The sequence below is a fragment of the Pelecanus crispus genome, chromosome W (assembly GCF_030463565.1).
Source record: "Pelecanus crispus isolate bPelCri1 chromosome W, bPelCri1.pri, whole genome shotgun sequence".
NCBI classification, from domain to species: Eukaryota; Metazoa; Chordata; class Aves; order Pelecaniformes; family Pelecanidae; genus Pelecanus; species Pelecanus crispus.
In genome coordinates this window covers 1,071,476-1,094,811 of record NC_134675.1, presented here as the reverse complement: position 1 = coordinate 1,094,811, position 23,336 = coordinate 1,071,476, and the positions used below count along the sequence as shown (strand labels likewise).

The 23,336-nt window shown below is 35.3% G+C and overlaps 1 protein-coding gene across 28 annotated transcripts in view; it reads left to right on the top strand.

Moving 5' to 3' along the window:
* Nucleotides 1-13,895, top strand: part of LOC142596543 (single-stranded DNA-binding protein 2-like) — a 145,947-nt gene extending 132,052 nt beyond the window's left edge. For 17 of the 28 annotated variants that reach the window (XM_075725728.1, XM_075725719.1, XM_075725723.1 and 14 more), the window contains 6 exons: nucleotides 850-904; nucleotides 4,160-4,230; nucleotides 5,470-5,548; nucleotides 7,329-7,357; nucleotides 11,336-11,434; nucleotides 13,843-13,872. In XM_075725728.1, the coding sequence (XP_075581843.1) occupies nucleotides 850-904; nucleotides 4,160-4,230; nucleotides 5,470-5,548; nucleotides 7,329-7,357; nucleotides 11,336-11,434; nucleotides 13,843-13,872 (363 nt within the window). Of the gene's footprint in view, nucleotides 1-849; nucleotides 905-4,159; nucleotides 4,231-5,469; nucleotides 5,549-7,328; nucleotides 7,358-11,335; nucleotides 11,435-13,842 lie in introns of all 28 variants that reach the window. The other 11 variants (XM_075725729.1, XM_075725727.1, XM_075725724.1 and 8 more) reach the window with 4 other exon arrangements.
* The last annotated feature ends 9,441 nt before the right edge of the window (nucleotides 13,896-23,336 follow it).

Below are 23,336 nucleotides of genomic sequence, written 5' to 3'. Positions count from 1 at the left end.
TCCTGCTGGCCACACTATTCCTGACACAAGCCAGGATGCTGTTGGCCTTCTTGGCCACCTGGGCACACTGCTGGCTCACATTCATCCGGCTGTCAATCAGCACCCCCAGGTCCTTTTCAGCCAGGCAGCTTTGCAGCCACTCTTCCCCAAGCCTGGAGCGTTGCATGGGGTTGTTGTGACCCAAGTGCAGGACCCGGCACTTGGCCTTGTTGAACCTCATACAGTTGGCCTCGGCCCATCGGTCCAGCCTGTCCAGATATATATACACATGCATACATATATACACACACAGGAGTTATTAAAAAAGAATTGTGGAATATTATACAGACTGAATTAAGATTGACATGATACTCAGATACCAAGACTGCCTCAAAAAGAAAGCTTTCTTCAGGTGATTAGCCTCTTCTGTTCCCACAAAGCATCCCTGTATTTTGTGCTTAGCAAACATTGGTTACTCTGCCACTGACTATGTATTGAGAGGAATGAAAGAGAAATGCCAGTTGGAAAACTGGTCGTAACAAAAGTAGCTTGAGGGAATTAAATATAATTGTCTTAGGCCCTGATCTAAGTATCCCTCTTTTCTGACTCACCTCATGGTTCAGAGTTTTTGACTAACAAATCTTCTTGGATCCATAGATCTACATATATCAGAATACTGTGCCAGGGCCTGCTGACCAATGATGTTGTCTTAATGAGTTATTTTGCTAGCTTATCAGAAAATGTGCATGTTTTTACCAGAGTAACTAACTCGTGACATTCATGATACTATTTTTTCTTTTGTACCATATTAATTCTTGACTGTGGTATTTTTTTCCTTTCATGCTAACTGTTATTTTCTACCCTCTCTAGGGTCCTCCAGGAGGTGGAGGGCCACCAGGAACACCTATCATGCCTAGTCCAGCAGGTATTGAAATCTACTCAGAAAAAAAATAAAAGAAATTTATAAGGGATTTTAGGAAGTACACAATTTTTTTTTTTCAGATTTTTCTGTGCTATTAATGCAGACAAAATGATAGATCCAGTTGATACATTTTTCATGAAGGATCAGCTAATAAGAAGGTATTAGTTTTGTACTTTCTGTATCAGTTTTTTTTTCTGCTCTTTCCCTTTCTTTCTCTCCCTACTGTGTTGCAGAGACACAAAGCCTTGCATCTGTGCAGTTCAAAGCAATTCATTACTCTGGCTCTTGAGCCCATCTTTTCTTGCATGTTTTTAGCAATAGCAAGAAAAAAAAGAAAGACGACAGAATATGTATTTGGTTTTGCTAATGTTGTTCAGGACAATTCCTCCAGTTAGGAAATCGGGAGATTTTTTAATCCTGTGAAACTTCCTCTGTAGTACCCTATGTGATAAACCTTACCAATATATGGCTCTTTAGCTATGCATGACTCAGAAGCATGGTTGCATCACATGGCTGTGTCATCTGACTGACAGCATGGTTATGCTGGACAGACTGCTCTCCTCTATCCTGCAATGGAGGAGTAAGGCCCCAGAGGAACCAGTGTCAAGTCCTATTTGTGATCTGTTCCCAGAACTTCACTGTCCCATTGTTTTCCAAGTTACATGATCTGTATCTTGGAATTCTGACCACATGGAGATTTTGGCCATACAGATTGGTTTAAAGAATCAAGGAGGAGGATGGGAGCATCCAGCACAGCTAGCTAGCTTCTCAAGGCTTAAAGTTGGTCAACTAGATGTAAGTATTTCCCTCCATGGATGTTCAGCAAAGTATCTGACATGAAGGAGTAACTGCAACATATGGAGGATGCTCTCCTCCAATGGATATTATCAGATATCTGCTAAAAAGAAACTAATTACTTTTTGTATAACTCAATATTCAGCAGATATTCAGACTCCTTTTGGCCAACATCTGTCTTTGTAACCCTCTTTGACTAGTTAAGAGGCACCTGTTCACCTCAGTGATGCTATAGCATCCTCAGTCCTCACATCCTACATATTCTTGCTGTCCTTTACAGCACAAAAGGGTAGGGAAGTTTTCTAACTTCCCATGAAAACTTACTGCACAGATGTAAAATCTTAATTAAATACAATTCCAGGGCTTTAAAATGTGACCTGAAATAAAAGGTAGGGCTTCCTTGTTCATAATGTGAGCTGGCAGTTAAAAGGTAGAATCTCTTTTAACATAAAAACAAATGCACTGACTTTTAAAAGTAGTCAGCACTGTAGTTATGATGTGTTAAGCTGTCTGTGTGCACTTAAAATAAAGCATCTATTGAGGAATTGTTTCTATTTTCAATTAAAGAGAGTCTAAGGTGTTTTAAGGCCTCTGCTTTCCAAAGTATAAAAACACTTAGACATTGGCCACCTAAGAATTTTGCAAAGGTATTCACTCACCTCTGAAAAAACCCTTCCAGCTCTGAATGTTCCCATCGCCCAATCAATCTGTATGTGTTTTTACAAGAGGCAGTAGAACTTAGGGTGAGCCAGGGTTGTATGTTTCAAAAAGATCTGGTGGTTAAAGAACTTTTTGTCTACCTCCTTGAACATTAAAAATAACTTTTTATATGCTAATTTTACTTTTGCTAACTTTAGGCTAAAAGCTTTTAGTTTCCCTCTTTTTTAAACAATATATTTGAATGTCCTAATGATGCATAGTTCTTTGTATATAATGGAATTATTTACTTACCAATATTACGTTAATTAATGCTTGGAAAAGTGTATCAGAAAGATAAAGGAATAGACAAAGACCTTGATTTTAACTGCCCTGAGTATGTACAAATATATTCTTGCACGAGGTCAGGCTGCATTCCCAGTTCCAACACACATCAGTCTGGTCTAGGCTTTCTTGCTTTCACTACTTCTGACTCAAATTCCCTTGTTTTGGAAAAAGATTTACAGCTCAGCAGTGTTTTTTTGTGTCTGCTGTTTAAACTCAAAACTCATGGTTCAAAGAGAAGGAATAGTATTTTGGGGGAACTAGGTATAGAGCTACTTAGCTATTCTTTTACTTTTTTTTTAGATAGACAGTAGTGTTTTTCCAGAGTTGCCTATATTTTTTAAAGATCTGCTGTCCCCTTAGGGATTTATTTAGACTTTTCTGAGGTCATTCTCCTCTCAGTAAACTTTTGTTACATGGCCTGTCTCTTGTCAAGTTCCCTTGTGAAAGTTTTTTCCTAATTTGTCTACCTATCTGCCTGCTGCATTTTTTGCCTTCTCCTTCTTACAAATATTGATGAGGGGTATTAAGACTTTGTGTGTGTTAGCAGTAGGGATAAGTTGGAGCTGGGAATGAATAATTTGTATGTACTAGTAGTTTTCAGGCATTGATTTCCTAAGTTCAGCTAGAAGAGTTATGTGGCTTGTATTCCGTATGTCATTATTTAAATTTTGCATTTCGACTCTGAAGGTGCTCCAGTCTGAAAGTTCATGTACATTGATTGGAGGGAAAGGGCATATCTGTCCTCTGGTTCTATGTGAAGTAATTCCAGACTGAGAAGCAGTATAGCTGTGTCAACTTCTGGCAAGGCCCAGTGAAGCTCTTGGCAGAACTTACAGCTTAGACATCACACTGTGCCAACATGGTTTTGTTGGTTTTGGATTCAGGTTGGTTTTGAAGCATTGCACCACATTGTACCATGAAGATACATTAGCTAAAGCTGTCCTTAGAGAGGGGATCTTTGCACAAAATTCCACTGAATAGTTAGATATATTCAAAATCTAATAGACTGACACAGATGAGAATAAAAGATTTTCATTCACTGCACTAACCTGAAGGCTATATAAAAGAAGCTATTTATTGGTTATTACAAATGGAAAACAAATTACAGGAAGTGTTGATCAGAAAGAAACTCCTGTTTTATAGATTACTGAAGATGAGTGAAGTAATTTGGAACTCCAGGAAAAAGGGGTTAAGGAATTAATTAGTTACAGATACTTGGTGATCTATAAACCTTTTAACAGTCATGCATAAAAATAGCATCTAGAAATAGTCACGTAGGGACAATTACATTTATTTCTATTGATAGCTCTATTGGGTGGTAGAAATAGATAAAAAGGGTATTAAATCTTCCATTATATTGCCACTGTGTATCAGTGATTCAGGAACAGAAATAATATGAACTAAATGACAAGAAATGTATTAGGTGAGTAGTTTTATTGAAAGGTATATATTAGTACTTAAAATAATCTCTTATTTCAGATTCAACCAACTCTGGAGACAACATGTACACTTTAATGAATGCAGTACCATCTGGACCCAACAGACCTAATGTAAATATGAATCTAGTTTGTTTTTTTTTTTTTAATTATACAGCCTTGTTTTATCCAAACCACTGCATTTCCATCACACCATGTGCATTGTAGGGTTTTTAATATTTCCTAAATTGATCATGCCAGTACGTGCAAAATAATGATTGGGGCCTATTTTTCTACACAGAAAAGTCCTGAGAAGCAGGTGCATGTGGATATAGTGACTTAGTTTGTCATACTGCAGTGCAATAGATTTCTGTGCAATATGACACCATCCTAGGAGCTGCCACCAAGCATTAGTTTCTGCTGGCTTTAAACTTTCATTATAAAAAAGTCTCTGACTGAAGAGGGAGAAGAAAACTGTTGAAAGTGGCCCAGTATTATGTTTCCCTGCTATTATGTAAAAAAGGATAAAATCAATACCTTTAAGAAGAAACAAACTTCCCTGTTTGTCTAAATAAGATGTCAAGAATGAAAGTTAATTATAACATTTATGTATTTGCCTCGTTAACTACTGAACTGGTGACTATTTTAGCCCAAACTTCAGCAGTTCTAGAACTGACAAAAGCGGAATTCTTAGATAGAACTTGTTTCTTTTCTGATCTCTATCTATGCCTTCAATTTTGTTGTATTTATCTGATTACAACCATATTTCATCTAATTACAGTCCATATTGTGGGCCTTTTTAAAAAAGGACAATAAAACTTTAAGAATATAGATATTTAGATATTGCTAAATTGGTATGCAGTGAATTTTAGAAAATGTTCTGTAATGTTAATGCCTTTAAGTTTTTGAAGAACTGAATTTAAGGTTAATATCATAAATCTGCAAGAAACTGATCATATTGCAAAAGTAATGCAGAGTAGTCTGACTGTCAGTATAGATAGGGTGGGGTTTGAAAACTATTAATTAATCACCTGCTAATTGAAGTTAATAGTAAAATTCTCTGTAACTTCAAAGGGAGTAGAGTTAGGTCAGCACCTGCAGGTTTGAAAATCATGTACAAAGTATTAAAGTAGATTAACCAGCCTACAGAAATGAGTTTCTCAAACAATTATGAAGGTAGCATTGGAAAAAAGTAAAAAAAAAAAACCAGAGACAGTTTCTGCAATCATCATGTGCAAGACTTTCACTTGACTTTCACATTCAGAGATGGGACTGTGCATTTTTCCTTTACCATTTTTTTTCTGAGGAATTTTTTTTTAGTAGATTATCTTCAAAAAATGTGAAGTAATATTTTTTAATGTCTGATCCTTTTAGTTTCCAATGGGGCCAGGGTCAGATGGACCTATAAGTGGACTGGGTGGAATGGATTCACATCATATGAATGGATCATTAGGTAATAATAGTAAATGTTATGAGCATTGTGAATTTACAAAGACCAGTGCCATTTTCTATGACTAGTTCTCTAAGTTATGTGGGACACTGTATGTTAAAATCTTTTAAAAACTAAAAAAGCTGTATATACGTTAACAAGAAATATTAAAATTTTTAAGCATATGAATTGGATTATATAATGCACCTCTGGAAGAAAAATACCGTATTTTATTTATGTAACAGAGTATAATTTTAATCTAGTTGTTTCAAACCACTCTATAGGCATACCATCACAGTAATGTAAAACTGATGGCATAAGACCCATTTTTCTTTACCTCTCTTCCTCTTTCAAAAACTTGAGGAGGTGTCATTATGACATGCTGGTCTGAGTTCTTATCAAGTACATGGAAGTAAGTTATTACATATATTGATGTATGTGTTAAGCTGTTTTTATCCCATATTTTGATATCCTTATTTGTTCTATAATTAGCCTTCTGTCTGTTAAGTATTAGTTTTATTATTCCATCCCCATAAGCAGCTTCAGACAGTTGCCATTTTAGTGCACCAAGAAAGAACATGCTTTCTTGTCAGGGCATGCAGAGGCAGGAAGAATAGAGTACTTCCTGTCTTTTGACACTATGGTTTTCAAAAGACTCTTATCTACGGGAGAAGCCTTACACAATTCTACAAAATGTACTGCTTTATCCCCCAACTATCCTAGCAAACTCTGCTCTTACTCTTTGCTGGATGGATGATAGACACTTGAAAGGGATTTAAGCAATAATCTGCAGCTAAATAAATTGCCTTCCTCTTCCATACCCACAAAGTAAATAAATACGTTGTATTTATTTGTACTCATACCATAACACCAAGCCAGTAACTGTGAATACAGTTTCTGTATTTTGTTCTTCACTTCTATCTGCACCAAGGAGTGTCATTCATATGGGCAACAACAGGGGGAACCTCAGTCCGCAAAGACTTCAGATCTCTTTCCTCTTCTGTCCCCACTGTTGACCAGCAAGGTTCTCTTTAACATCTGGGACCTGGCCCCGTGACACAAGGCACCTGCAACACTGCTGAATAGCATTTTTCTTTATGTGGAAAAACCCAAGCAAGCTAAATACATGATAGGCAAGCAGAAGCCAAGCTGTCACTGTTCCCCCTGCTTCTACCCTTTACTACCATGGTGGATGGAAAATTAGCATAGTTACAGCCTAGAAGCTGGAGATTGTGAGACAGGAAGTGTAAAAAGGTAAGGAGAAGGGAGAAATTGGAAAAGGCTATGCCCCCAGCTGACCCTAGAGATATTTCATTAATAGTCTTCTATGGAGTTTTGGGTAGCTGAAGTTCAGTAAAAATGGTGATAATTTTTGTCAGCAACATTAACTTTTACTAGTTATCCATGATTTTGCTTTTTTTTTCCCCTCAAGCTGAAGCAACATCTTCCTCAGGTGTATGTACCTAGCTAAGAGGACAGGGAGGTTGGACATATCTTTATCTGAGTTGTGTCAGGCTGTCTCATCCTAAAGGATGCCATTCAAGGAACTGATACAGATCAGAAATGTGTCCTTCATTCTTTTCTCTTTTTTTTTTTTTTTGCATTAGGTGTGTACACAGAGAAAGGACTAACATTATTCACTACTGACTGTAAAGTTTTACTCAGACAGTGGGAAGGAAGGGAGATTGAGCACAGTTATGTTTTAACATACTGCTGTTACACTATATATTTTAGTATGAAAAATAAGCTCTTAGATTAATTTCAGCTCAAAACTAATTGAATTAATTATCTATTTTAATTTAAGGCTCAGGAGACATGGACAATATTTCCAAAGTGAGTATCTAGTAAAATTTTTGGAATTTTTAGATTAATATTTCACTCTAAACATATTTTCATTGTCTCAAACTTTTTATTATGTATCTACATTTTCTGCTTGTCAACTCTTTGGAGGCTGTGCAGACAGAATTAGCATTAACTGAAAGTTTAAAAACAATATCTATAAACAATAGGGAATATAAGTAGACATTTCTTACTGCATAACAATGTGTATTAATGAATGTGATTAACATATATCCAGTTCGTAATCTGACTGATCATGTTATAATCTTCCATATAGTTAAGACAAATGAATATAGTTCGAATAATCAATTCTAGTTGAATGCAAATTTGGGAAAATGTCATTAGGATGTTACTTTTATGAACTGCATGATTCCTTTTGCCAACTCTGTAAGGCAACATTAATATCTTAATCACTAGTCTAAGTCCCTAAAAGCTAGATTAAAAAGTAGTTGCAAAAAAAGCACTGTTTTGATACAACTGTTAAACAAACTTTAAATAGTAAACACAACCATAAAATAGTATATGCAAAATGAATGTGAGTTTAACCTGTAGGGGTTTTGCAGCTACAAAAATATTGTGCTTGAATGTGTCATTTCTTCCATAAAAATAAAAATCTGCTACATCTGTAATCATTATTAATTTAGTGACTTATTCAAATAAGGAATTAATGAGCTTATTCAGTGTTGATAAAGTGATAGAAATTTGTCCTTGTAAAATACTGTGTTTTGTACTCAGCATCTTCAGATGTAACTGACTAAAACTAATAAAAATATCACTAAAATTGTCTCCCTGTATTTTTGTGCTTTTGATCTATAAATATGGAATTGATGAAGGGATTGTTTCAGTTAAAATTTTATAACTCATTCATTTGAAACTGCTGTAACAAAATTCTTACTGATCTTCCAAAAAAAAGGAATCAGAGTTTGAGTGAATTAATTGCCTGCATCTTTTGGTTGATGCAGGACTAAGTGCTACAGCGCTGTGGCTAGATCTCTCTCAGTACAGACTTTGCCACTTTGAATCTGGCTAAGGCTTGTCTGTATGTGTTTTGGTCATACTAAGGATGTCACTGTAGATGCTCTCTCAGGCTAGCACTTAGATATGATGAGATACAAACACATGTCAAAATGGAAGAAAATATTGGCCTAAATTCCTGTAGGTTAAAATAGAAGTTTGTAGTATGAATTAATTTAAAATACACTTTCAAATGTTCAAAAAACAGGAAGCATTCTTCAGTTAGTGATACAGTCCTTTTAAAATTACATAGGTGAAGCCTCAGAACAACCTTCCATGGCCTTTCATGGAGAGTAGGATCACAGCAGTATGCCTCTTAGGCCATTTTGGGGCTATGAGGGAAAAGCATCTATAGCAGTGCTACATTTTTGTAAGTTTTGTAGATCTGTATCATGTTCAGGCCCTGTGAAGAGTACAACAGTGGATTGAAATGACCATGTTTTGCATTAGCTGTGCTGTGCTCAGGTGTACAGTGGTAGATTCAATATACACCTCCAATGAGATAATAAGCATACAGCACATTTTTTGATCAGTGTCTATAATTTTTCTTCATTTTTTTTTTTCAAAATGCAGTATTTTTAAAGTAAAAAACATTTCCATGAGCTTGCCACTAAAACTATTTTTTAAAACCTGTATGCACTAATATGATTATTAGAAAACCTGTATCCAAAAATTTGCCTGGAAGTCTTGTAATTTGTTAACCTTAATAAATAGATAATGGAAATCATATTTAATGCAAGTCTTTTTCAAATAGCTAAAAGAAAAGTGCTGTTTATTTGGGAAGTAAGTGTTGTATTGTTATACCATTATATATAATAGCTTTTAAAAATCTTTTTCTGAGTAGCACTCTGCCCAATATGCAGCCTTAACTGATACTAGTAAAAGTGTGTGGGCAGAATCTTGTATATAGCATTAGTAATTTCAGGTAGATAATAGCATATAATACTTTTGGAACTTGATTGGAAGAGTTTTGCATGCAAGGAATAGTAGATTTCTGTGGTTTGATGCATGCAAGATTAATATGTGTCTGCCTTCCAATTTTGTACATAGTTTACCAGGATTCTTCTTGTTAAGGTGACAGTCTCCCTTTATACATCACCAGCTAGTTATTCAACTGGCTTTTTCACAAGTAGATTTCCAGATTACTAATTAATGTGACAGAAATTGTTCACTGAAGTTAACACAGTTTGGGGTACACATTGCTAGATGCTCAAGGCCAGGCACAGGATTTCAATGGAGTAAAACACATATTAGAGGAACAGATTATCTATTACCACTGAGATGAAGAAAATTAATCCAGTCTTGGTAGAATCATTACAGCTGACAGAATTCATAGCTACATTTTCCAGAGAAGATTTTAATTTAATTGGCTGAATGACAAACCATGACATTTTTTTAATCTATAAATATGAATTGATGAATCGACATAAAGTAGATTGAGATGGGGGAAAGTAAATGAACTGAAATTATGCATATTAAATAAACATTAATAACCAGTGTTTCTTGCAGTGCCCATGGAATTTCTGCAGTCATCAAAGAAATATTTGCTTCGGAAAAACTCAGCTAGTGCTACAATGCTAGAACCCATACTGGCAATAAAAGCAGCCCAGAGAGTTGCTATAAAAGCATTTATGTCAGGAATGTGAATGTTTGGGGCTGGCACACTGTAGCAATTGCAGAACTTCAAAGCTTAGTACTACACAGAGAAAGATAAAATAGGAGTAAATCCCCAAGGAATGAACAAAAGTCTGGAAGCATCATATAAAATAAATGTGACAAGGCCTTAGTGGGTTTTAAACTATATATTCATAGATTTTGTATTTGTAAATCTTGTATTTAATTTTTCTGGATTAAAAAAATTCAAGGGAAGAACTGTGATAGACATAGTAAATGTTTTATGATGAAGTTCATAATTTCACTCCCCCTTTTCCCTGACTGTTCCTTTTCCATCACAAAGCCCGTATTAATAGGAGTCTAACTGTGATGGAAATAGAATCATCCATGCCCCAGGCATGGTAGGGTACCACAAATCAACTTTGTAAACACACCTAACTACTTGTAGTATTTACAATAATCATGTATTGATTATTGATGCTGAATAATTTCTGTGACAATTATCTAGTTTTATTCTTTGTGTGAGTAACTGAATCTTGAAAGCATTTTCTGAACATTACAGAGGTGGTTCTGTGGGAGGACTTCCATAAGAAAAGAATTTACCTTCAGGAGTCTTTGTATTGTTATTATTTATTAGCATTTCACTTGCACCTAGACACTCAAAAAGTAGATGAAGACCCTACTGCATTATGCTCTGTGCAAGCAAATAGTAAAAGTACAGCTCCTCCTGAAAATGTTTGCAAGGCCAATCCTGTGGCTGGCTGTTATTCATGAGTCTTTTATCTAATACTCTTGTTAACTCATTGATCTATAAACTGTATATAACTGCTCTTGGTGAAGTGGTTTAGCAACTCAAAATTTAAACTAGAAGTTATTTCAACAAACTACACACTATGAACAAATGCTTCAAATACAGGCTTTGATTTGCGAAGGTCTGTGTAGCCCAGATCTGTCCACACGTCTACCTTTAAGTATGTATTCTCAACTCACATATTTCAAGGCACATGCTCATATACCACTGATTTGACCATACTGATTTAATGTAGTTTCAGAGCTAATACTTATTCCTACCATTTATACTTTTTCCCAACTTTAGTAGGAGAACATGATGGCTATAGCCTGAAAACAAGAATTACAGGTAAATAGTTGTTACTTCAGAGGAGAAAATACTTCTTTGTAGGTTAAAATTAGTAATTGAAACATACAGAACTCTACAGAGACTTATCTTTCAAGTTCAGAAATTCCAGTGCATTGTATAGATACTCTTTTGACACGGTAGGTGAATCTGGGAAAGGAACTGAAATCTTCAGCATCTCATCTGTATTTAAAAATCTTGTTTAACAGAACTCTCCCAGTAATATGAGCATGAGTAATCAGCCTGGCACTCCCAGGGATGACGGTGAGATGGGTGGAAACTTCCTAAACCCTTTTCAGAGTGAGAGCGTAAGTATTTAAGTAGTTTTTTACTTGGCAAAACTTTATCCCCGATCTTTCATTTTAAAAAAGAAAAATAGCAGCCAGAACAAACAGTTTTGTAGTGTACCTGTAATGCAATGCTGTGCCTTATGTAGTTTTTTACTAGCTTCTAAAATTATAGTATTGATTCACTAAAAAATTGTGCCAAATACTGTTAGAAGTTGAGCTGAAACTGAAAAATGTGGGAGGTGTAGATTTACTGCAGAAGCTCTTTTTCTAGATTAAGAGGTCAATTGTCAATGAAAATTAAATCTGTCAAGCAGTAATAATTGCACCATACATATTCAGTAATGCACAATGGGCATTTGTCAGGCAATATCTGAACAGCCTAGATACACATAGTTGGCAGATCTTTACAGCTGAGTGTTTCAATTTTTGGTTTTTCAAACTTTGACTCTTGAACCATGTATTTTGCTGGGCAATAATGTCTTTTAGAACAGGATTCACACTGAAGTATATAATTAGAGCACCAAGAGATCTTATGTTGAAAAGATGTAGCATACTTTTAGAGCAGAGAAAGCAAAGATGCTTTCTAGTGTTCATTGTGGGAAAAATTATATTTTTTAAAATGGACAATGTTTGAGGCAGGAAAACATGGTATAAAATACATTACAAAGCAAGACTAGTATTGTAATACTCATGTGCCTGAAGTTGGGTTTCTAAATCCATGTTTAGGTTCCCATATAGAAGTGGCCTGATTTTTCAGAAGTGCTGAGTGACTTCAACACTTCTATTCTTACTGGAAATCACTGCTGTTCAGAAGTGAGTGCAACTCCATTAACTATGCCAGTGGTGATATTTAGCTCAGAAATTATGAAGACTAAACAGTTTCTCTTCGATCACACAACAGTCAAAGTTCATGGCAAATTTCATGAAAATCAGATTGGGGGGGAGGTTGCTTCTTAAACTAGTGAAAAGGAAGAGGAAGCATTTTCTGCATGTTAGCTGTTTGTGTCCTCATAAAGAGGGCATGTGTTCAGATTGTTTGGAGTATTGGAGAAAATTGATTTGTACAAAGCAAAAAGTCTGATGTTTCAAAATCTGCAGAAAAAGCAGTAACCACAAAATCTCCATTAAATGTGATCCTTGGTCATGGTAGTACATGTTAGTTTTCAACTCAGCATGCTTTACTTGTGCTGAGGACACAGTCTGATTCAGCAGGCAGACCAGTTCACCAAACCAAACTCATTAAAAGAAGGACATCAATTGTACTCAAAAGAAAATTACTTTTCTCAGATGCTTACTACTTACTGGATTCTAGATACTCCTAGTTTTCCTACCTGAATGAATCTGGGACCCAACTAGTAAGATAAGCTTTGCTGGGCCCACTATGAGAGGGCTCAGCACATGACGGGACTAAGCCCTAAAGCAGACAAACCATCAGAGACATATGGGACAAAATGGTTTTACCCAAGTGGTCCATTCTATGCAGTTTATATGACAAAGAAAACCCATCCAAAATGCTTTTTCTGAATATGTTTTGACACTTAGAAATGGCCACCTCAAAAATCTAGCTTTGGCAGGTTTTTTTTTATTACATATCTGTTTTTGCCAAGGCAAATTAATATCTTTCTGTTTCTTGTATCAGTTTTCATAACACTAATACTTCTTGCATTTGAACATTTTCCTCTACTTAGAAGATTTTAGGCCAATTAAGTATTTCTGCAGTCTATAAGTTTCAATTGAAATACAAATTAAAATAAGCATATAAATGTGCATTTGTGGTGTCCCATTGATTATTTGTAATGAAGTATTGCTAACTTGAGGGTAACTATAGCTTGTATAAGGGCTGCAGTTCAATTTGTGTTACAATAATAATGTAATATGGGGATTGAATTTTCAGTTCATATAAAGAAGAATAACCGCTGATACTTGATTCAGCTTGCCTCATAAAATTTATAACACAGAATTTAAAAATAAGCCAAAAACCTAGTTTAATTCTAGTCAGATGTATCTTCACCTTTTTCCCATCGAGTAGTAAAAAGCCCTTCAAAATAGTTATGTGGTTCAAGTGACCACAAATGTAGCTATCTTGCCCAGCTAAATCCCTCCAGTAGCCAACATTGGCCAGTAAAAGGCATGAAAAGCATCAGTGAAATATTGATTCATCACACTACCCAGGTAGCAGTGCCCAACACTGAAACTGTCAAGTGAATTGATTCCATCAGCAATAGCTATATTTTTACATAATGATAGAAGTATAACAGAAGTTATGATACCACAAAATGAACTACAGCCTTAGCATGTGCTATAGTACAAATTTAGGAGAAAATTCAAATAGCATGCTGACATTTAAACTCATTGCTCTTGTCTAAAGGTGGTTTTAGTTACCTGGGAAACAACTGCTGTTAAAATGTGGATTCCTCTTTTTTCAGTACTCCCCTAGCATGACAATGAGTGTGTGATCTGTTACCAAGTCTCCTCATGAAGACCACAGTGAGTTGGCTCTTTTCAGAGAGCTACTACAGAAGAAAATTATTTGTCCCAGTGTACAGTTTAATAAAAGGATCTCAGACACAATCAGAACCACCATTTTTTTTCTATCATCTCCCCAGTTTTGTCAAGAAATTGGGTCCCAAACATGATTGAGACAACAGTAGAGTGGTGTAACAGAATTGCTCAAGATGGAACTGCAAACAATTATCTGTCTATGTAAATATATGGGTTAATGTATATGTGTGTGTGTGTGTGTGATATAGAAATACACACATACATATATAAACCTGCAAGACATTGTAAAATATTGTCACATAACATCTTAAGTAGAAATGAGGAGTAGGGACTTTTATTCCATCTTTTTTTTCATGTTTACATTTTAATTATTAAAGTTTGCTTTCCTTCTTCCCTCCTGAACTGTTTTATGTTGCATACATCACTTGTTGCATACATCACTGCTTTATAAGTTATTTTTTAAGGTGAACTCAAATGATAAATTCTTCTGATTTTGTAAATGTCTGCCATTATTGATAGGAATAAAATTGCTTATAAGAGGTCTCATTAATTTGTGTTTGATACAAGTTACCCTGTGAATCACAAACTATTGTCTCAAGAAATAGAAGAAAGCATAATTTTTGGAGAAATTTAATAATTTTCACCTAATTTGGTGATTTTTTTATACTTTACCTTTAAAAAAAGAAGCACTGAAGGTTATTTTTTTTCTTTAATTGAAGCCTAATATGTGCAATATCTATTTTAAATGGAAGCTTGAATTTGATACAAGCTTCTCAGTTTATATAGAGTACTATAAGTTTGTGAGCTCCAATTGCTATAGAATCTAGCAATAAAGTATCAGGGCTGCTTCTGCCCTTAGAAATGAGTTTTCTATTTAGCATGATCTTCCATAGGGTTGGTAGTGGAAATACAGTAGAGTCCTTATTACTGAAATATTTTCTACAGTTATGTTTCCCCTTTTCAATGATTCTCAACTGAATTGTAATAATCCATAAGCCTGATTATAAACAGCATCTCCCAAGCCCATTCAGAAAATCAGATCACCCTGGTACTTCAATATGTATTTTTTACTAGGTTTATCAGGCTGAAACACCCCACCCCCGCAACTTTCCAGTAAGCAGTAATTTTTGTGAACCAAAATGATTGGGTGAACTTTTTATGACTACTAGCCTTGTGAGGGTCCTATCTTTTGCTATAAACATAAGAGGAACAAAGGTCTGAGCCATTTCATAAAGAGGTTGGCGTACTGAACATGAAAGCTTGGGATAGAATGGAGAAAAGGTATATGGCCTTAAAGGAAAAGTTTCTAGCATCAGTCCCCTGTCTCCTCAAGCAAAATTCTAAAACCAAGATTACAGTAAATTCAGTTCCTAATGACTTCCAGCTCCCCCAAGAAAATGAAAGCTTGCAATTGTGTAGTGGTTAAAAGGTTGATGGTCAGCAATGCGGACACAAAGTGGCTGAACTAAAATTCATGCCACAGACAAAGAGCAAAGATCTTACCTTGGATTTTGCATACAGAAGAGCCACTTACATAGGGGAAACAGTTCTGAGATATGATATGTCTATGCAGTTTTGTAAGGAGATTTTTTTTTTTCATGAAATTGTGATGAAGAGGTGTATGTAATGGCCTCATGAAGGTAGATGCACATAACTGGATGTGTAAGGTGAACTACAATCTCCTAACTAAATTTTATTTTTATATATAATATATATGAAAATAAAAAGATGTAATACTTTTTACTCTCGTTAGGACTATTCAAAGATGAAACTCTTGGAGACAGGGTCTTACTTAAAATTATGTTAAAATGTCAAACATTTTGGTGGCATTACTTTTTGTTAATAATAACTACTTTGATCAGTTATAATCATAAACTAGATAGTCATTATATGGTTTTGTTGACTTTATTCCCAGTGATTATGAAGGTTGAATTCATTTGTTTGTCTTTGGAAAACAGCTTGTTGCTGTCTCAAAAGATGCCAGAAGCCCCTACTATTGATTTGATTTATAAAAAGATAAAATGAGATTTCAGTACCTGAGAATCTGAACTTGACTATTGTCACTAATACCACTGGTTTCAGTGACTTATGACTCCTGTGCACCCCAGCTTCTACCATAAGTAGTGCAAAGTTCAAGCATGCTTGCAGCCTACATTTGGCATCTATATTATCCTTGTTGGTAGCCTTCTAAGAAGGACTTTAGGACTCTATTCTGCCCAGTTTCAGTCCTATGATGTTACCGCAACTGGACTAAGATAGATGGATGTCTGGAGTATGCATCAAGTGCCAAAGCCCATTCACACATCAGGTAAGTGTGCTCTCAAGTGAGCTCTTGAGTACATCTGGGGTCTGCTGTGTATCCCTAGGGGAACACCCTGTACTGTCCCAAGCCAAGCCAGGGCTTCTGCAGGCAAGCAGTGTGTCCAGTGACCACACAACAACTGGCCTTGATGGCATCACTGAGGGCTCTCTTATAAAACAGAGTGCATGCCACCACTGGAGCTTCTCACACTGGCAAAATTAAGCTGAATCAAGATCTGGTACTAATCAGAAACTGAACTTTTTTTCTTTTTGAATTTGCTGCTATCTGCAATAGTTTAGCTTATAGGCACCTGTTAAGGAAAAAAATCTGATCATTAAATTAAAACTGGGCAAATAAGAGCATAGAATATAATATGCCCTTTAAAATGGAACTGCCAACACATACTGAATAGTATTATCAAAATATGTTATCCTAATTTAACTACAAGAGCATAGCATCCTTTCAGTCACATAATTTTCCTTCTGCAATTCTTTTGAACTCCCTTCTATACAGTTTTTCTTACTACCAGTATATCTTTGTTTTCCCCTTTCCATTTCCTTTCCAAAACATTTACATTAAATTTAACATTGTTGCATTGATCTTACAGTGTTAATCTCAGTATATATGCTGATGACTTCAAAAAGAACAAGATTGAACCCCGCTTCTTGTAGGTTAGCATTCTATGCCCTGATATAGCAAGTTGCTAAGTATGCCCAGCACTTTTCATACCTAGGTAGCCCCGTAGACTGGTGGGATAAAATATGCGTAAGCTTGCAAAATTTTAGTTTCGGGACATCTGCTTGAATATTCAGTGCATATCTTATTATTAGAATTTTTATCAGATGTAAGTAAACCTAAACAGCTTGCTTTTTGTAGGGAATGAACCTATGCTTACATACATGAGTAAAGTTATTTACATGCACATTGGTAAGATCAGGTGATTATAACTATACATAGGTTCTGCAGCTGAACCATAGAAAACAATTTTACGTGCTAAATATTCCACTTACTATGAGTAAACCCTTTGGATTTTTTAATTTGCATAGAGCTTTTTGTTTGTTCATTTGTTCTCTTGCTTATAAATCCTGTAGGATTTTCATTGTATATAGGAGTATTAATACAGAAAGAAAGATTATATCTAAGCACTGATTGTTTTGCTTACATTTCTAATGCTCTAGATATCAACATGTAATTTAACTGCTGTTTATTTCTGTCTTTATGCAACAACATTATTGATAATGTCAGAATTTGTCCAGCTCTGTAAGGAATAGTAATTTAAGTGGTATAGGATAGTTTTTCCACACTGGGTTTTTAAATAGATTTCTCTCTTTAATGTAGAAATAAATAGATTATGATTCTCTAAATGGGTCTTTCTTACAAGGTTAAAATAAGGCTTTTTAAAAGAGAAGTGATGAAATCTTAGAATAGCAGAAATAGTGTAATAATGGATCTCTCTTACTGTAAGAACTCTGGAAAAAATTCTGGCCTTGTAGAAATCAGCTGAAGTTGTGATTTGCTACAATGAATCCAGTATTTTACTTACTGCATAAACCCACAAAAAGGAGTGTTCATACTGAGATTTTATTTCCATATGCAAGTTTTGTATAGACAAGAACAGGGCAAGGAAGAAGCTGTATGAATCACAAGTAAAACATGTGGCCTGATGTGCATTTAAAAAATACATGGATATTTGTATGCATAGGTTGCATTATTTTATTAATAGCCTGAGCATGAGGATGAACTGCAGTTGAACCCCCCCCCCTTTATTGTAGACTGAATTTGGTGCATGTGAAAAACATGGCAATAACCTCGAGTCTAGTCTTTGACACACCTTACGCTGCCCAGTGGAATGTGCCCCAACTGTGACTAGGAGTGACTGGCTTTTCAAAGTGACAGAACAGGTCAGTTCCCAGATCAGTAAGTTGTCATGCAGTCTGCTTATGGCCATATTTGCCAATTTTTATTTGGAAGCATTCTGATTGGAGACTATACCACCAATGTGTTATGTATTCAAATACTGTAACATCTTTCAGAATTATCAGCCTGTTCCCCATATCCCATGACCAGTCCTCTGAAGACACCCAGCCATCACTTTCCCTTTAAAACACAATGGGAAATGTGTACATTAATTATTTATTTTAAATACTTCAAATTAGGAAGAAGCGAATAGAAGCTTGTTTCTTTATGGATAGCAATTTAGAATCTCTGCATCAGAAGGACAGCTTCTTGAACTGGCTAAAAATCATTTGAATTTTCCCCTGTTCTATAGCTAGCAAATGAAATACTGCATGTGAAGAAGATTTGGAATTACATGGGTAATTTAATGAGGGACCAGCTGTTACAATATTCAGCATTGTACGTTTTATTCTTTTTTTTTCCCCTTTACTAGTTAAAATTAATTTTCAGCTGATAAATGTTGCACTGATTTCTATTTCTCAGATCAATTAATTATTTTTAAGTATTATCTCCAGTTCCTAGATATCTCTGATGTTGTTGTTGTGAAATATGGGCTGAATTCTTCAAGATTTGAGCCTACACATTTGCATTTGAAGAATATAATAAAATAGAGTTTAGTGATGAAAAAAGATTTGTATAGGTAAATTTATTTTTCTTTAATTCACTGTAAGTGATGGTATAACCACAGTTCCCATTCCAAACAGGCATGAGTTTGGTTGGGCCCTAAGGATGGGTTGGGCCCGAAGGAAGGAAGCATGTCTTTCAAATAAAAAAACCCAAAAAACTCTTACCACAATGACAGCTAATTTCTCTTCAAACTGATCACACTGAGGACCTAATTCAGGATTTAATGGTATGAAACAGCTATAAAAATTCAGTACACTTAAGTTATATTTAAACTTTTAGTGTGTGCAGCTTCCTTTACTTTCCAGATATTATTGGATCAATCATATAAGCTGCTGTTCATTCCAGTTGTCCTACTGAAACTTTGATGAAACCACTAGCATAAGGTCATTTTTAGCAGGATTTCACCCTGAACTGAACAAAATATATAGTTTGAGGTGTGACGTTATTTGGCAGATGTATACAGTATAGAGCAAAACACAAAAGGTATGTAAAAATTAACAAAATGATGTTTCAACCTGAAAAACAGAGGCAAAAAGTCCTTATCTAAAATATTGCTTTGAGTGCATGCAAGTTGTCTGCCAGTGCTGTGACACTGCAAATATTACATTATGGTAACAAATTTAGAGCACACAAATGGATGATCTACTGATCTACTCAGCACATTAAAATTCTGATCCTGCAAACACATTCAGATATGTTTCAAATAAAGCTTATGCATGCTTAATTTTAAACATATTTTAAGAATACAAGTACTTTCTTTCAGAACAGTGGGACTACTAATAGGCTTAAACCATGTTTGAGCATGGACAGTCTAGAAGCTCAAGTTAAGTCTTCCCTAAACAGATATTTTGTTTTATTTTGTTTTGTTTTGTTTTTATTTTAATTTAATTTAATTTTATTTTATTTTATTTTTAAGATTTTGCCAATACAGGAGTATGTTTATGTATTGAAAGTATTGATATGTGGAACAGATTTGGCTTTCTTCTGTTTCTTATTTTATTAGAGCATTGTTCACTACTACATGAACTATTTTTGTGAACTTGTCCTTTCATATTGTTTTAAATTGTATAGTCATAGTTTCCCTCAACATAGCTAACAGCTTTGCAATTTTAGTCCAAACTTCTGTTTGGTCACTCTTCTTCATTTAAGCTTGAAATATGTAAGGAAGCCTCTCATGTAATGGGAAAACTTGCCATAAAAATGTATAAACATTTTCTTGAACATGTTTTCACATTTAATAAAAATACAGTTTTCATTTATAATTTAAATGGTCACTTTCTAGCCACTATTTAATTTCTATGTGCATAAGAAATTAAGAAAACAAATTACCTTTTTTCCATTTGAATTCAGCATCGTAAATACTTGCTGAAAGACATGGTTTTTGGGAAATCAGATCAAAACAAGATTTACTACATATCTTCTATGAATAATAAAAGTGGACTTTATGTTGAAAGCTCCTTCCACATCCCCAAAAGTGGATTTCCTAACATCTGGTATGTATAAGAGCTCAACTCACAAAAAGTCAAGTTTGATTTGTGTACTCTGTTTTTTCGTTGTATCTAATGGATGATTCCGTGTGCCCCTTAGCTGTGTAAGTTTCTGTGTTTGTATCTCAGAAAAGTAATTGAGCGGTCAAGCAGGCTTGTTCACAGAGACTGGTAATTAAATACTGGATAATATATCTGCAAAGTGTACCCAACTGTTCATTCAGTAACAAGGTATTCTTACACTACCTTGCTATTCTCTTAAGAACCTCTACATTATTGCAATTAGCTCTAGGGACTCCCATAAGATTTTACAATGACAAAACAAGAGGCTTAATTTTACTAACAGAAAATTCTGGTATTTTAGCACTATTTTTCATAGGGAATCATCTGATAATGTGGTTTTTGAAAGGCTGCACATTTTCTCAATACCCTGTTGTACTAGTGTACTGGGTATGGCTGGGATGGAGTTAACTTTCTTCATAGCTGCCCATATAGTGGATTTGTGGCTAAAACAGCGTTGATAACACACCAATGTTTTGCTATTGCTGAACAGTACTTGTACAGCATCAAGACCTTTTCTTCTTCTTCCCACTACTCAGTGAGTAGTCTGGGAGTGGGCAAAGAAGTTGGGAGGGGACACAGCCAGGACAGCTGATATGAATTGGCCAAAGGGCTATTCCATGCCATGTAACATCATACTCAGCAATAAAAACTGAGGGTAGAGGAAGAAGGGAGGGTTGTGGGGTTTTTTTTGTCTTCCAAGGTGGCTGTTGCTCAGAGACTGGCTGGGCATTGGTCTGCTTGTGGAAGGTGGTGAGTGATTGCCTTTGCATCACTATTTCCTTCACTTATTAAACTGTCTTTATCTCAACCCATGATTTTTCTCCCTTTTGTTCTTTCTATTCTCTCCCCCATCCTGCTGGTGGGTTGGGGGAGAGTCAGCAAGGGGCTGTGTGGGTGCTTAGCTGCTGGCCAGGGTCAACTCACCACAACTCAAAAATAGACCATACAATTTAAACATTTGGTCTGTTACAGATATGTATACAGTTCCTCAGAATAGGAGAGAATTATAACAATAACCATGACCAAAATTATGTTTGTCCCTATAGAGTGAAATCATCAGTAATCACTTTTGATATGAAGAATTATTGCTTTGGAATCCTGCTCCAATCAGTGAGGAGCCAAATTATCAACTGGATGAACCGAATATTTGCAGGCTTTATTTCTGTTGTTTAATCTTTATATTTTCTTCTCTCTCATTTGGATTTTCCCATTAATTATACCATGCCAAACATATGGAAAGTTCTTCACATCTGTAAATAGAGTCCTACTACAGATAGTTTATTTCATTAGAGACATTGTGCATAACAGCAAATAAGGAGTGGCTGTGCAAGATCGTGAGAGCCCTCAGTGTTAGATATTAGGAAAGTTAGCATCACACAGGCTTATGCATTAGTCAAGATGATTTCTAACAATGACATAAACTGACTTGAAACAAAAGCTGATATTTGCAATGCAGAATGGAAGAAAATAAAATCCACATAAAGCATATTTAATTGAATTAGAAATTTACTAAAGATATAATTTACCAGCATTTGAAAAGTATGTTATCAAATATAAGCTTGCTAGCAGCAGACAGCAACAAAACTGAGAGCTATGATTCAGTAGTTCCTCTGTTTTTTAATGTGGAGGTGCAGCCTGCAGAGTCTGTACACCCCAGCCAAGAGACTGCATGAGGGTGAGGTTTCTTGATCTAGAGAGGTTATGGACAAGGGGCTGCAATATCCACAGAACACACCTTTTGTTACAGATGAGCAAAGTACAAGTAGCCTTTCAGCAGATGTCAAAGTCCATCTCTAACAAGAACACATAGAATGTTGAAAAGTTTAGAGAAAAGAAAAATCAGTTTGTTAAATTGTTGTTTAGAAACATGACATTCAAAAGTGGTTGTAAGCTGTTCCCAGATGTATTTTCATTTTTCTAATTAACTCCTGGTTTTGATTTGATTTACAATTTACACTGTTTGTTAAGGAAGAGTAATACAAATTCCTAAACAAGGACTGAAATACAGACTTGAACAGTGGCATGAGCAAAGTGGAAGCTGGAGCTTTCTATTATTTGAGAATCAAGTAACATTTTTTTTTCAGGACAAAAAGAATCCTTACAAGAAACTTTCTTAGCCTTGTAGTGGCTATCTGAGAAGTGTAAATCAATATGCTGTATATGTTTAAAGACCAAATTTGAGGGCTTTTTTGTGGCAAGTATCCCCTCATAAAAATATTGCAGTGCATCTTTTTTGTGCATGTTTGTCTAAAACCACAAAAACAAAACAACTTTTTATGGATTGCCATACATGCATTTGGCAAATGCTAATTTCTGGTGGGAAGAGAAAGAAGATTTGATAGCTGGTGGGTTGTCATATTTATCTGAATTACTTAAAGCATTGGTAAACTATTGTCAACTTTGTTCACATTGCAGGAGATATTCTATGTAGAGATTTACTTTTTACTTTACTGCTGGCATTATAACCTCAGTGATCCATGCATATTTTGTAGATTCTTGTAGGTTTTGTGTAAGAAACCTTGTTACCATTGTTGTAAATACTGTAAATTCTTGTTTTGAAGCAAGAGGTGGCTTGATTGTATTATATACTACAATAGTACTTGTTCTGTCCTCAAAAATTGCTGTTCACATATAGTTAAAACCTTGTTAAGCACACTTAGTGGTTTCATAATTTATTTCAAACAGCAAATATATAAGCCATTTACAGAATTATTAAATCAAATGTAACATAAGAAAATTCAACCCAGTTCATATCCTTTTTGAGAGCTTAGGGTTAGATTTTAGCAGACGATAGGCAGCTGCAGTTTAGCACATTTCATGACTCAGTGCAATGTGTGCAGTGTATGCTTTCAAGCTGCAGCTGCCTATGTAAAGCCTGAGTAATCAGGCTGTGCAGGGAACTACACAACAAGGAAAATCTTCCTACTGTCCCCTGCCCAAGGCAAGCTACAGAACTTCAGCAGACTGTCTCAGAGAAATTTTC